A 15,035-nucleotide genomic window follows, 5' to 3' on the forward strand; every position below is an offset into this window, starting at 1 on the left:
GGGCGGAGAAGTGGCAGATGGACTTCAACCCGGATAAGTGTGTGGTGATCCATTTTGGCAGATCCAATGGGATGAAGCAGCAGTATAATATGAAGGGTACCATTCTTAGCAGTGTAGAGGATCAGAAGGACCTTGGGGTCCGGGTCCATAGGACTCTTAAATCGGCCTCGCAGGTGGAGGATGCGGTCAAGAAGGCGTACGGCGTACTGGCCTTCATTAATCGAGGGATTGAGTTTAGGAGTCGGGAGATAATGCTGCAGCTTTATAGGACCCTGGTTAGACCCCACTTGGAGTACTGCGCGCAGTTCTGGTCACCTCATTACAGGAAAGATGTTGAAGCCATTGAAAGGGTGCAGAGGAGATTTACAAGGATGTTGCCTGGATTGGGGGGCATGCCTTATGAGGATAGGTTGAGGGAGCTTGGTCTCTTCTCCCTGGAGAGACGAAGGATGAGAGGTGACCTGATAGAGGTTTACAAGATGTTGAGAGGTCTGGATAGGGTAGACTCTCAGAGGCTATTTCCAAGGGCTGAAATGGTTGCTACGAGAGGACACAGGTTTAAGGTGCTGGGGGGTAGGTACAGAGGAGATGTCAGGGGTAAGTTTTTCACTCAGAGGGTGGTGGGTGAGTGGAATCGGCTGACGTCGGTGGTGGTGGAGGCAAACTCGTTGGGGTCTTTTAAGAGACTTCTGGATGAGTACATGGGATTTAATGGGATTGAGGGCTATAGATAGGCCTAGAGGTGGGGATGTGATCGGCGCAACCTGTGGGCCGAAGGGCCTGTTTGTGCTGTGGCTTTCTATGTTCTATGTTCTATGTTCTATTACGCAGTACCAAATCCAATGTGGCCTCGCCTCTTGTTGGCCTATCTACATCCTGTGTCAGGAAGTCCTCCTGCACACATTGGACAAAAACTGACCCATCTAAAGTACTCGAACTATAGCTTTTCCAGTCAATACTTGCAAAGTTAAAGTCCCCCAGTACAACTACCCTGTTACTTTTGCTCCTATCCAGAATCATCTTTGCAATCCTTTCCTCTACATGTCTGGAACTTTTCAGAGGCCTATAGAAAACTCCCAACAGGGTGACCTCTCCTTTCCTGTTTCTAACCTCAGCCCATACTACCTCAGTAGATGAGTCGTCATCAAACATCCTTTCTGCCACTGTAATACTGTCCTTGACTAACAATGCCACACCTCCACCTCTTTTACCACCTTCCCTGCTCTTACTGAAACATCTAAACCCCGGAACCTGCAACAACCATTCCTGCCCCTGCTCTATCCATGTCCCCGAGATGGCCACAACATCGAAGTCCCAGGTACCAACCCATGCTGCAAGTTCACCCACCTTATTCCGGATGCTCCTGGTGTTGAAGTATATACACTTCAAACCACCTTCCTGCCTGCCAGTACACTCCTGCGATGCTGAAACCTTATCCATGGCCTCACTACTCTCAACCTCCTGTACACAGGAGCAACAATTCAGGTTCCCATCCCCCTGCTGAATTAGTTTAAACCCTCCCGAAGAGCATTAGCAAATTTCCCCCCCAGGATATTGGTACCCCTCTGGTTCAGGTGTAGACCATCCCGTTTGTAGAGGTCCCACCTACCCCAGAATGAGCCCCAATTGTCTAGGTATCTGAATCCCTCCCTCCTGCACCATCCCTGTAGCCACGTGTTCAACTGCTCTCTCTCCCTATTCCTCTCCTCACATGTGCAGAGGCCTGCTGGTTTCAGCCACGTGGTGGGAGTAGGCTCCACCCATTGATTTATAATGATATTCACGCTGGTGACATCTCCAGTGCACAGACTGTGGGAGAATCTCGTCTGAACTCCCACTGAGAAAACCAGTGTGAATTACTCCAGTTTTCCCATAAATTCAAAACTTACAATTTTTGGGGGGGAGAATTCCAGGCTACGTGTTTTGTTTTGAGCTTTGCAATCTTTCTTCCTGTAGCATAAAATGTTGTGTTTTTTTTAATAAATTTTGCATTCCTGTGTTTACCCTGATGAGTAAGATTAAAAAATTTGTCAACCTGTCTCCCTTTTCTGCAATATGTAGTCAAACTGATAGGTGGCCGGTTCCTCATGTTCAATAACAGGCCTTCCTTAAGCCTCTCACCTGACTGAAGACAATGAAGTACCCATTTGAAAGGAAGAAATGAACACTTACGGCCTAGCAAGTCAATGGATCCAGTGTACCAGTGCCTGGGTTGGAACATCTAAGTTATGAAGAGAGGTTGGGTAGACTTGGGTTGTTTCCTCTGGCACAGAGAAGACTGAGGGGTGACCTGATTGAGGTGTTCAAGATTATGAGGGGCTTGGACAGGGTGGATAGGGAGCAGCTGTTCCCCTTAGTTAAAGTGTCAGTCATGAGGAGACACAAGTTAAAAGTGAGGGGTGAGAAGTTTAGGGGGAATTTGAGGAAAAACATTTTTACTCAGAGGTGAGGGTCTGGAATGCGCTGTCTGGGAGGGTGGTGGAGGCGGGATGCCTCACCTCCTTTAAAAAGTACCTGGATGAGTGCTTGGCACATCATAACATTCAAGGCTATGGGCTAAGTGCTGGCAAGTGGGATTAGGTGGAGGGGTCAGGGCTTTTCATGCGTCGGTGCAGACTCGATGGGCTGAAGGACCCCTTCTGCGCTGTGGGATTCTGTGATTCAGTGTGGGTGCGAGGCCTGAGATTGGCCACACCTGCTCTAATCTCAGATCCCCCCCCCCCCAACCCCCATATCCTGCTGTTTCTCCTGTTCTGCAATCTGTGGGTATTTATATGCAAGACAAATGTTTAATTCCAATTTGGGAGGAGGTTTAGTAAAATGAAAAGTTTTTTTTATTAATACATATCTGTTCATGGATGGGGGGATGGGGGGAAGGGTTGGAGAAAAATCCATCTTTGTGACAAATTCCCTGCTACCTATTTTCTTGCAACCAAAAACAATCTGATTCTCAGTAATATCTTCGTGGTCTCCAGGGACCCTGGTATGGAGACAGTTCAGCAGCAACACTGCTCCAATACTCCACAGACTTGAGCTGCGAGTTACTTTTGTATTGTGGGTTGTCAGACAGCATGTCCTCAATGAAGATGTCCTCCGGCACTGGCAGAAACACACAGGAATTGGGGCCGATCTTGCTGAACTTGGATGCGTTTGGCCGCCGGTACCTGAATCCTAGGCTGTCAGCGTCCTCATCGCTGGCCGAATTGGTGTTCCATTTCTGCTTGGGGGTCCGGCGGTGGTACTTCCTCCTGGCGGCCATCACCTTCTTCCTGCTCTTTGCTTTCTCTGGGCTCTTCAGGTGCAGTTTGGAGAGGTGCGTCTGGCAAATGACAAAAGAGGCGGGCGATCAGTATTTCAGAGCTTCAGAGAGATCTTGGCCCTGAACATACAGGGCAGCACGGTGGCACAGTGGTTAGCACTGAGGCCCCGCAGCGTAGGGACCCGGGTTCGATTCCAGCATCGGGTCACTGTCGATGTGCAGTTTGCACATTCTCCCCGTGTCTGCGTGGGTTTCCTCCCATACTCCAAAGATATGCGGGTTAGGTTGATTGGCCATGCCAAATTGACCCTTAGTGTCAGGGGATTAGCTGGGTAAATACAAGGGGTTACAGGGATAGGGCTTGGGTGGATGTTTTTGATAGAGCTTGTTGTTGGCGCAGGCTCAGTGGGCCGAATGGCCAATGGGCCAAATGATGCTTTAGGGATTCGATGATACAGCAGTGCAGAAGCTGTGTAGATACACTCTACTGGAGTACAACAGGGCACAAGGTCCATAGGTGTTTTGTACCTTCAGTGCATAGGAACAGGAGGAGACTATTCATTCCCTCAAGCCTCTTCAACCATTCAATTACATCATGGGTGATCTGGTCCCAGGGATGAGGAACTTCAGTTAGCTATAGATCGGAGAAGTTAGGACTGTTTACCTTCTAGAAGAGAAGGTTGGGGGGATATTTGATAGACCTACTCAAAATCACAAGGGTTCTGGACAGAGTGGATCGGGTTCCCATTGGTTGAAGCATCAGGAAGGAGAAAGCACAGATTTAAGATAATTGGCAAAAGAAGAAATAGCGACACGAGGAATATTTTCATGCAGTGAGTGGTTAGGATCTGGAATGTACTGTCTGAGAGTGTGGTGGAGACGGATTCACACAGCGAGTGGTTAGGATCTGGAATGCACTGTCTGAGAGTGTGGTGGAGACAGATTCACACAGCGAGTTGTTAGGATCTGGAATGCACTGTCTGAGAGTGTGGTGGAGACAGATTCACACAGCGAGTGGTTAGGATTTGGAATGCACTGTCTGAGAGTGTGGTGGAGGCAGGTTCAATCTAGGCATCGAAAAGGAGATTGGATTAATATCTGGATTGGATTAATATCTGAAATGGAAGCGTGTGTAGGGTTACCCGGAGAAAGTGGAGATTGGCACTAGATCAGTTACCCCTACAGACAGCTGGTGCAGATACAATGAGCGAAATGGCTTCCTTCTGAACAATTCTGTGATCTGTATCTAAACTTCATTGACCCTTTGTTCCTAATCCTTTAATAACCTTCCTACCAAATCCATCAATCTCAGATCCAAAACTGCCAATAGACGCCCAAACTCAATGGATTTTCAGAGTTGGACATTCCAAATTTCCACTATCTTGATGTGAATTAGTGCTTCCTGATGTCACCCATGAATGACCTCTGACTCCTATTGTAAGGTTATGACCTTTTGTTCCTGACTGCTGAGCCAGAGGAATAGTTCTCTCTCTCTACCTCTCTCACTCTCTTGACCATATCAACCTCTTTAATAATCAGGGAGCAGTGGAAGATGGGAGTCAGTGCAAGGGTACAGCGTGTGAAAAGAGAAAATATGACAAATGTTTGAGAATTGTAAGTGTTTTCTAGCTGGTAAAAGGCCTGCGGTCGAACATGCCCAATCACGGTGAAAGGTGCAATGAACAAGGCAAATCAAATCATAGAATCATCATAGAATCCCTACCATGCAGAAGGAGGCCATTCAGCCCATCGAGTCTGCACCGACCCATTTACATCGCCAAAATGGCCGCTACATTGACTCTCCGAGTTGCTTATGTCCAACATCTATTCACGCAGGAGCTGAAGTTTCCTCCAGCGAAGCACTGAGAGAACTGAAGCATTAAAATTCCACAACCCTGCCACAAACTCAGTCTCCTCGCTATCGACGTCATCCCTTCCCCCAGCCACTGGCTGGAATGTTCCAGCCCTTCACACCCCCTCCCCCGAACAGAGATTTCAGTGGCTCACTGCGGGCCTGGGGTGGTGGCGGGGGCGTGGTGGGTGGGGGGGGGGGGGGGGGGGGGGGGCGTGGCGGGATGCGGGGGCAGATGTGGAGTGAACCCCAGCCATTGTCTAAGACTGAATCAGACTGTTCGTATCCCTGAAGTCCCATTCCATCACCGGCTGGGTTTTCCGCACAAGTGCAGATTCTGGCCACCTTGCACAGGAACCCATTCCCTTTGTTCTAGCATTGGTCGTCATGCCTTCAGCCAAGAAGGTCCCAAACTCTGGAATTCCCTCCCTATTATAGAAAGGATATTATTAAACTAGAAAGAGTGCAGAAGAGATTTACTAGGATGCTACCGGGACTTGATGGTTTGAGTTATAAGGAGAGGCTGGATAGACTGGGACTTTTTTCTCTGGAGCATAGGAGGCTGAGGGGTGATCTTATAGAGGTCTATAAAATAACGAGGGGCACAGATCAGCTAGATAGTCAATATCTTTTCCCAAAGGTAGGGGAGTCTAAAACTAGAGGGCATAGGTTTACGGTGAGAGGGGAGAGATACAGAAGTGTCCAGAGGGGCAATTTTTTCACACAGAGGGTGGAGAGTGTCTGGAACAAGCTGCCAGAGGCAGTAGTAGAGGCGGGTACAATTTTGTCTTTTAAAAAGCATTTAGACAGTTACATGGGTAAGATGGGTATAGAGGGATATGGGCCAAATTAGGGCAATTGGGACTAGCTTAGGGGTTTTTAAAAAAAGGGTGGCATGGACAAATTCTATGATTCTATAATCTTCCTGACTCGGGTAGGAAGGGTTCCTCTGATGGGTGCAGGACACCCCCCCAAAGGAACCCCCCCCCCTTACTGCCCACCAGTCACTTATGCAGTGAAAGCTGTTTAGTGAACCAGATGGGTTTGCCTCCACATTCCCCTGCTGCACGTGGCAGGGGCAGAATGAGACTTTCAAGTGACTATTAATTGGCCACATAAGGGCCTCACTAGGCCTGAAGCCTTACCCGCCCACTGTAATATTAAAGATAGGTCGGGGATGGGGGAGAAGGCACGGGGCGAAACAGCCATTTTATTTCACGAACAGTGGCAGCCGCAGTGAGCTGTACAATTCACCCCTATCCAGCAAGGAGAAGGAACAGTGACATAGATTCAAAGCAGCCAGCACTTACTCCCTAATTCTGGGTGTACTTACACAAGGCGAGTGCAGCGTTTCAAGAAGGCAGCTCACCATCACATTCTCAAGGACAACCAGATATAGTAATAAATGCTGACCTAACCAGCGATGCTTACATCCCATCAACAATTTTACAAAGGGAGCATATTTTAATGGCTATTTAATAAATTTAGGGAGAATGGAACAAATTCGATCCCCTCTTTCAAAAAGGCGGCACAGGGACGGAGGGTCAAATGGCTGTGTTAGGTGCTTTTTATATTCATAGAGTCATAGCGGTTTACAGCATGGAAACAGGCCCTTTGACCCAACTTGTCCATGCCGCCCAGTTTTTAACCACTAAGCTAGTCCCAATTGCCCACGTTTGGCTCATACGCCTCAATACCCATCTTACCCATGTAACCCTGGGGGAGGTGATGGCCTAGTGATATTATCGCTAGACTACTAACCCGGAAACATATCTAATATTCTGGGAACCCGGGTTCGAATCCCGCCACGGCAGATGGTGGAATTTGAATTCAATTAAAAAAAATCTGGAATTAAGAATCTACTGATAGCCATGAAACTATTGTCGATTGTCGGAAAAACCCATCTGGTTCACTAATGTCCTTTAGGGAAGGAAATCTGCCGTCCTTACCTGGTCTGGCCTATATGTGACTCCAGAGCCACAGCAATGTGGTTGACTCTCAACTGCCCTCAGGCAACTAGGGATGGACAATAAATGCTGGCCAGCCAGCGACGCCCATGTCCCATGAATGAATTTTTAAAAACTGTTTAAATGCTTTTTAAAAGACAAAATTGTACCCGCCTCTACTACCCACCCATTCTGAGTGAAAAATTTCCCCGCTGAGCCCTTTTGCATCCCTCCCCTTTCACCTTAAACCTATGCCCTCTAGTTTTAGACTCCCCGATCTTTGGAAAAAGATGTTGACTACCTTATCATTCCTGGGCTATGGGAGTCGCTGGCTAGGCTAGCATTCATTGCCCATCCCTAATTGCCCTTGAGAAGATGGTGGTGAGCTGCCACTTCAAACCGCTGCAGGTGTAGGTACAGCTACACTGCTGTTAGGGAGGGAGTTTGCAGAATTTTGACCCAGTGACAGTGCAGGAACTGGAATATATTTCCAAGATGTGGAGATGCCAGCGTTGGACTGGGGTAAACAGAGTAAGAAGTTAACAACACCAGGTTAAAGTCCAACAGGTTTATTTGGTAGCAAAAGCCGCACAAGCTTTCGGAGCTCCAAGCCCCTTCTTCAGGTGAGTGAAGAAGGGGCTTGGAGCTCCGAAAGCTTGTGTGGCTTTTGCTACCAAATAAACCTGTTGGACTTTAACCTGGTGTTGTTAAACTTCTTAATATATTTCCAAGTCAGGATGGTGAGTGGCTTGAAGGGGACTCTCCAGATGGTGGTGTTCCCAGGTATCTGCTGCTCTTGTCCTAGATGGTAGAGTTTGTGAGTTTGGAAGGTGCTAACTAAGGAACCTTGGTGAGTTCTTGCAGTGCATTTTGTAAATGGTACACAAGGCTGCCACTGTTCATCGGTGGTGGAGGGAGTGAATGTTTGTGGAAGGGATGCTAATCAAGCGGGCTGCTTTGTCCTGGAGCTTCTTGAGTGTTGTTGGAGCTGCACTCACCCAGGCAAGTGGGGAGTGTTCCATCACACTCCTGACTTGATGGTGGACAGGCTTTGGGGAGTTGAGTTACTCGCCACAGTATTCGTAGCCTCTGATTTGCTCTAGTAGCTGTAATATTTATATGGCTAGTCCAGTTCAGCTTCTGGTCAATGGTAACTCCCAGGATGGTAATAGTGGGGGATTCAGCAATAGTAATACCATTGAATGTCATGGGGCACTGGTTAAATTCTCTCTTGTTAGAGATGGTCATTGCCTGGCATTTGTGTGCCACGAATGTCACTTGCCACTTGTCAGCATAAGCCTGGATATTGTCCAGATCTTGCTGCATTTGGACATGGACTGCTTCAGTATCTGAGGAGTCACGAATGACACTGAACATTGTGCAATCATCAGCGAATATCCCCACTTCTGACCTTATGATGGAAGGAAGGTCATTGATGAAGCAGTTGAAGATGGTTGGGCCTAGGACACTACCCTGAGGAACTCCTGCAGTGATGTCCTGGGACTGAGATGACTGACCTCCAATCACCACAACCATCTTCCTTTGTGTCAAGCGGAGAGCTTTCCCCCGATTCCCATTGACTCCAGTTTTGCGAGGGCTCTGTGATGCCGCACTCGGTCAAATGATGTCAAGGGCAGTCACTCTCACTTCACCATTCTATGATTTTATAATTCTACAATTCAGCTCGCTATTTGTTAAAAATATGTCCACCTCAGCTGTAGCCATGATAAACTTGAATTTTGGAATGGGTTCCCATTGGCTTTCATACACCTGAGTGTCAGCAATAGCTCATAACCCTGTCAGAATGTGGTCGGAACCACCCCAGAAACCGGAACAAAAGATCTAGGCTGACACCCCTTTGCAGTATGGAGGGAGAACTTCCCTGTCATCTTTGGGATGAGAAATCAAAACAAGATCCCTCCAGATGGTCAGAATAATCCCGCAGCAGGAGAGTCCTGGTCGATATTTATCCCCCCTACGAACACCTCAAAGAGATGTCAGGGCCGTGGGAGCTTGCTGTGCAGAAATTGGTTGTGCCCTCCCTACACTTTTCAATCAATCTGATGTGGACGTCCCTGGCTGGGCTGGCATTTATTGCCCATCCCTAATTGCCCTTGAACTGAGGGTTTTGGAGGGCATTTAAGTGTTGTGGGTCACATGTAGGCCAGACCGGGTAAGGACGGCAGATTTCCTTCCCTAAGAAACATTAGTGAACCAGATGGGTTTTTACAACAATTGACAATGGTTTCATGGTCATTCAGATTTTAATTGAATTCAAATTTCACCATCTGCCGTGGTGGGATTCGAACCCAGGTCTCCAGAGCATTACCCTGGGTCTCTAAATTACTAGTCTAGTGACAATACCACTACGCCACCACCTCCCCCCATTACAACAGTGACTACACTTAATTGGATGTCAAGCCCTTTGGGATGTCCTGAGGTCATAAAAGATTATGTATAAATGCAAATTATTTTTCTGAATGCCAGGGTAGGGGTCCATTACCCCAGTTACACAGACATGTTTTGCATTCACGTGCATCCAAAACTATTTATTCCACACAATACTGACTGGATAATTGCATTCATTTGGAAAACTGACTCAATCCTTGCAAATAGAAAAGGCCCTTTCTATTCAAAAGGAATATCAGAATGTGGCCTAATGGGACGCAGTGGTGTCTCTGCAAGATCTTCCCTCTGCCATTGCTTTATTGGTGGCTTGCAGTGTGCGATCTTACTTTGCTCTTACTCTTGGTGAGTTTCACCCCATCACCATCACCGTACGCTGCGTCGAGTTTGCGCCAGGGTTTGCCTTTGTTAGCCTGCTTGTTGAGGCTCCTCCGGCCCGGCTTCAACTCCTCCCTGTCCCCACACTCGGAGGCAGTGGACACCGAGTAAGCGGTGTCTTCATCTTGGAAGAGGCAGCCCTCTAGAACCAGGCAAGCGGGGGCAACATCAGTCACCAGGCAGTCCATCATGCTTCGGGCACACTTGACCAGGGAGTCTTTGAAACTTTGGTGCGTGGTCCCTCTTCTCTCTCTCTCTCTGGGAGACGCTTTCAAATAAATCGATCTGAAAGGGGCGATCCTAATTATTGCTCTTGCTCCACTCTCCACGTTGACTGTCAGCGCGGTCCCGCGGATGTAAGATGCCTTTTATGAATGTGGCAGAGTTTTTTCACCTGGTTCTGTGCACTGCAGCTGGAACCTGCCCTGAAACAGCAACATTCTCAATTCTGCACAACAGTTTGGCCATGTTCCAATGCTATGGCAACAGGAATTAAATAAAATCTTCACTCTTCAACAGAAGTATGGGGACAGTTCCTCATTTAACCATTGCAGGGACTAATTTCCAATCCCCGTGAAACAAAGTGGGCTTCTCCAACGAGGTGCGAATGGGTAAACACTGGTTGGTCGCTGCATTTCTCCACATTACGATGGTAACTGCTCTTCGAAAGTATTTCTTTGCTGTAAAGTGCTTCGCAGTGTCCTGAGAATGTGAGGTATGTCTTATGAACACTAGTTCCTTTGTCAGTGCAGGTGAAGGGTTTCTGTGTGTCTACTTTGGTTCTAAAGCTCCTTTTTATTCTATTACTTTTCAACGTTTATCACGGTCTGTTCAGCTATGTTCAGCTTTTGTTGTTCCCAAAATTGGCCTCTATTCCCTTTCCATTTTCTAATTCTTCCGCACCTGCCTTTTGTATCTTTGCCATCTCCTTTGGCCCCACACCATCACCCTTTTTACCGTTTCACCTCTTCTGCCTTCCACCTTCTCACAGACCTTCCTTTCTCTTCCTTCCCCTCCCTCACTCTCCGCCCCCCCCCCCCCCCCCCCCGCCCCCCCCCCACAACCCCTCCCCACCCCATTGGCCTAGAACCTGTTAAATCACAAACTGACACAAGGCTATTTGACCTGAAACATTGGCGGAATTTTACCACCCCGCCTGCCACGAGAATTGTTGCGGACACGGGGCAGACAATGGGAAGGTCCGTTGACCTTCAGTGGAGATTTACGGTCTCGGGACGAGCGAGACTGTAGAATCCCGCCCTTCAACTCTGCTTTCCTCTTCCTAGATGTTTCCAGACCAGCTGGCCAACGCTTTACACTCCCACCAACAGCTTCCCCCCCCCCTTCCCCTCCCCATCCCAACCCCCCTCCTACCTTCCCTGTGCCTGGAAGATCCCAAGGCCGGGACGGCGGGGGGGTGTGGGGGGAGTATAAAATTGCATGGATGGCATTCCCTCTGGGATCCTGCCCAGCCTGGTCCAGATGCAATTTCACAGGAGGGCAGACTGCTCCTTGGACAGGAAGTCCACCCATGCCCCTGTTAATACCCTTAAGTGGCCACAGATGTGGGGTGCCCTCTCTTCAGAGACCTGGGAACTCAGGCCCCTCCATCACCCCTCACACCTCAGTCCTAAAAGGTTTACTCCTTATCCTCAAAATATGACCCCTAGTTCTGGACTCCCCCACCATTGGGAACATTCTTTCTGAATCTACCTCTCTAAACCTGTTAGAATTTTATAAGTTTCTATGAGATTCCCTCTCACTCTTCTAAACTCCAGTGAATAGAATTCTAACCGACTTAGTCTCTCCTCATATGACAGACCTGCCATCCCAGGAATCAGCTTGGTAAACCTTTGCTGTACTTCTCTATAGCAAGGACATCCTTCCTCAGATAAGGACACCAAAACTGCACACAATATTCCAGGTGTGGCATCACCAATGTCCTATACAATTGCAGCAAAACATCCCTATCCCTATACTCAAATCCTCTCACTATGAATGGCAATGTAAGGGTCGAGAGCTTCAAGTTTTAGGTGTCCAGATCACCAACAACCTGTCCTGGTCCCCCCATGCTGACACTATAGTTAAGAAAGCCCACCAACGCCTCTACTTTCTCAGAAGACTAAGGAAATTTGGCATGTCAGCTACAACTCTCACCAACTCTCACCAACTCTACAACTCTCACCAACTCTCACCAACTCTACAACTCTCACCAATTTTTACAGATGCACCATAGAAAGCACTCTTTCTGGTTGCATCACAGCTCCTGCTCGGGCAAAGACCACAAGAAACTACAAAAGGTCGTGAATGTAGCCCAATACATCACGCAAACCAGCCTCCCATTCATTGACTCTGGCGACACTTCCCGCTGTCTCGGCAAAGCAGCCAGCATAATTAAGGACCCCACGCACCCCGGACATTCTCTCTTCCACCTTCTTCCGTTGGGAAAAAGATAGAAAAGTCTGAGGTCACATACCAATTGACTCAAGAACAGCTTCTTCCCTGCTGCCACCAGACTGGACCTACCTTGCATTAAGTTGATCTTCTCTGCACCCTAGCTATGACTGTAACACTACATTCTGCACTCTCTCGTTTCCTTCTCTATGAACGGTATGTTTTGTCTGTATAGCGCGCAAAAAACAATACTTTTCACTGTATGTTAATACGTGTGACAATAAATCAAATCAAATCAAAAAACCAGTGTGTTGGGACACAAGACACGTTCGTTTACAAGTCTACAGGTGAAATTAGGAAACATTTCCAAAAGGTCAAGTTTGAGAACCCTCTTGACAGCAATTGCTTCTGGTTCAATGTTCATTTGAAATCTGTGATTGATGGCTCTTTGGTAGCCAAATGGACAAAGATGGTTTTGTTTATTCTTTCATGGGATGTGGGCATCACTGGCAAGGTTGGCCTTTGTCGCCCATCCCTGATTGCCTTTGAACTGAGTGATTTGCTCGGCCATTTCAGAGGGCAGAATGTTGTGGGTTTGCAGTCACATGTAGGATGGCAGATTTCCTTCCCTCAAAGGATATTAGTGACCCAGAATGTATGTGGATTTAAATCCCAGATCAGGAATGATAGATTGAATGAGGGTGGAACAAGCTCCAGGAGTTAAATGTCCTGCCCCGATGGTCCATTAATTCTCCATCTCGACCTGTCCCTCCACAATGACCTGGTGCTGCTGTCAGGCAGTACCGAGTGTCACCTATTGGGGGTGCTCTAACTCCGTTGGCGACGTCATCACGACGCGGGCAGCGCCCCGCAATGCTCTCTGGGAATTGAAGTTTCCCGTGAGAGCCTGCATGCCTTTTTTTTAACCTTTAATTAAGTTTTAATTATGACAAATTCTCAAGGTATGGTAATATGAGACGTTGCTAAAATCTGGATGTCACCAGACAGTGGGTGAAAGTTAATGCTTCAGAAGCTTATAGTAACATACTCTGAGAAAAATGTTATCCAATCATGCTCAATGATTGGCTAAACATGAGCAAAATTGTACCTGTGCAGCAACAAATATTACTTTTAAGCGAACATTAACAGGATGCATCATGAATATTTACTTTATTTGATTTCAGTGCACGCAACTTCTGTTTAAGCAGTGCTGACAACCTCAACTTGCTAATTCCTGCCACATGAATCAAGGTTTTATTGCATTTTACGCAGGGCGCAGTGCGGGCCGGAGCCTGGCGGTGCGCAGGCGCAGTGTGGGCCGAGGCGCGGCGCAGGCGCAGTGCGGGCCGGAGCCGGTTGCCAGGGTGACGCTCCCTCAGTGTGCGGGACGGAGCGATGGCGGCACGGTGGGTGAGGCTGGCGCTGCTGACTCTCTGCCTGTTTCCCAGAGCCGCTCAGGCCGTCGGAAAATACTCCCGGGAGAAAAATGAGGCGGCCGCAGCGGGGAAAGGGACCATTGAATTCCGGATCGCCAAACTCAACCAAGTCTGGGAGAAGGCGCAGCGGGTGAGTGAGGGGGGGGGCGGGGCGGGGCGGAGCGGGGGGGGCGGGGCGGGGCGGAGCGGGGGGGGCGGGGCGGGGCGGGGCGGAGCGGGGGGGGCGGGGCGGGGCGGAGCGGGGGGGGCGGGGCGGGGCGGAGCGGGGGGGGCGGGGCGGAGCGGGGGCGGAGCGGGGGGCGGGGCGGAGCGGGGGGGCGGGGCGGAGCGGGGGGGGCGGGGCGGAGCGGGGGGGCGGGGCGGAGCGGGGGGGGCGGGGCGGAGCGGGGGGGGGCGGAGCGGGGGGGGGCGGAGCGGGGGGGGCGGAGCGGGGGGGGCGGGGGGGGCGGGGGGGGGCGGGGCGGAGCGGGGGGGCGGGGCGGGGCGGAGCGGGGGGGCGGGGCGGGGCGGAGCGGGGGGGGGGGCGGGGCGGAGCGGGGGGGCGGGGCGGGGCGGAGCGGGGGGGGCGGGGCGGAGCGGGGGGGGGGGGGCGGGGGGGGGGGGCGGGGGGGGCGGGGCGGAGCGGGGGGGGGGGGCGGGGCGGAGCGGGGGGGGGGGGCGGGGCGGAGCGGGGGGGGGGGGCGGGGCGGAGCGGGGGGGGGGGGCGGGGCGGAGCGGGGGGCGGGGCGGGGGGGGGGGCGGGGCGGGGCGGAGCGGGGGGGGGGGGGGGGCGGAGCGGGGGGGGGGTGGGGGGAGTTGTGTCCCAGGATCTGTGGTGGGGGGAGTTGTGTCCCAGGATCTGTGGTGGGGGGAGTTGTGTCCCAGGATCTGTGGTGGGGGGAGTTGTGTCCCAGGGTCTGTGGTGGGGGGAGTTGTGCCCCGGGGTCTGTGGGTGGTGGTCCAAGTGGGGGGGCAGAGCCGGGGTGGCGAGTTGTTAGTGGAGGAGCAGCCTTTTGGCATAAGGGTAGGGGGATCGGGTGTAGGGGTTTGATGTTGGTCTGTGGGAGGGTTCAGGGGCTGGTAGAGGATATGGATGGGTTGGTCGGGTTAATTGGGGCAGGGCTGTCGTGTGAGGGGCTAATGTGTAAGAGGGGCCAGTGAGACCTATGGGTGAGGGGCTGACAGGGTTAGGAGAGGGGCCAAGCGGAAGTGAGGGAGTGTCGAGTGGGAGGAGGAGCTTGAGGGTTGGCTCGAGGGTTTACCGAGCAGTGGGGACGGTTTGAGGGGAGGGGGCTAATGTTGGTGTGGGTTTGGCCATGTGTGGGGTAGGGTTAGCAAAGGTGATGGAGTTAGAGTCTAGAGTAGGGCCAGCAGGGTTGGACAAG

At 50.6% G+C, this 15,035-nt stretch overlaps 2 protein-coding genes across 3 annotated transcripts in view; one reads left to right on the forward strand and one right to left on the reverse strand.

Annotated features, from left to right (window-relative positions):
• Window positions 1-2,855: 2,855 nt before the first annotated feature.
• Window positions 2,856-15,035, reverse strand: part of LOC144495167 (uncharacterized) — a 59,953-nt gene continuing 47,773 nt past the window's right edge. Inside the window, exon 2 of the mRNA XM_078215162.1 lies at window positions 2,856-3,319. Coding sequence (XP_078071288.1) covers window positions 2,951-3,319 — 369 coding nt within the window. The 3' untranslated portion in view covers window positions 2,856-2,950. The remainder of the gene's footprint in view (window positions 3,320-15,035) is intronic.
• lrpap1 (low density lipoprotein receptor-related protein associated protein 1) overlaps window positions 13,557-15,035 on the forward strand; it is a 39,557-nt gene continuing 38,078 nt past the window's right edge. The window contains exon 1 of one of the 2 annotated variants that reach the window (XM_078215159.1): window positions 13,557-13,801. In XM_078215159.1, the coding sequence (XP_078071285.1) occupies window positions 13,631-13,801 (171 nt within the window). In that variant the 5' untranslated portion in view covers window positions 13,557-13,630. The remainder of the gene's footprint in view (window positions 13,802-15,035) is intronic. The other variant, XM_078215161.1, reaches the window with a different exon arrangement.

This window comes from Mustelus asterias, chromosome 6 (assembly GCF_964213995.1).
Source record: "Mustelus asterias chromosome 6, sMusAst1.hap1.1, whole genome shotgun sequence".
Lineage (NCBI taxonomy): Eukaryota > Metazoa > Chordata > Chondrichthyes > Carcharhiniformes > Triakidae > Mustelus > Mustelus asterias.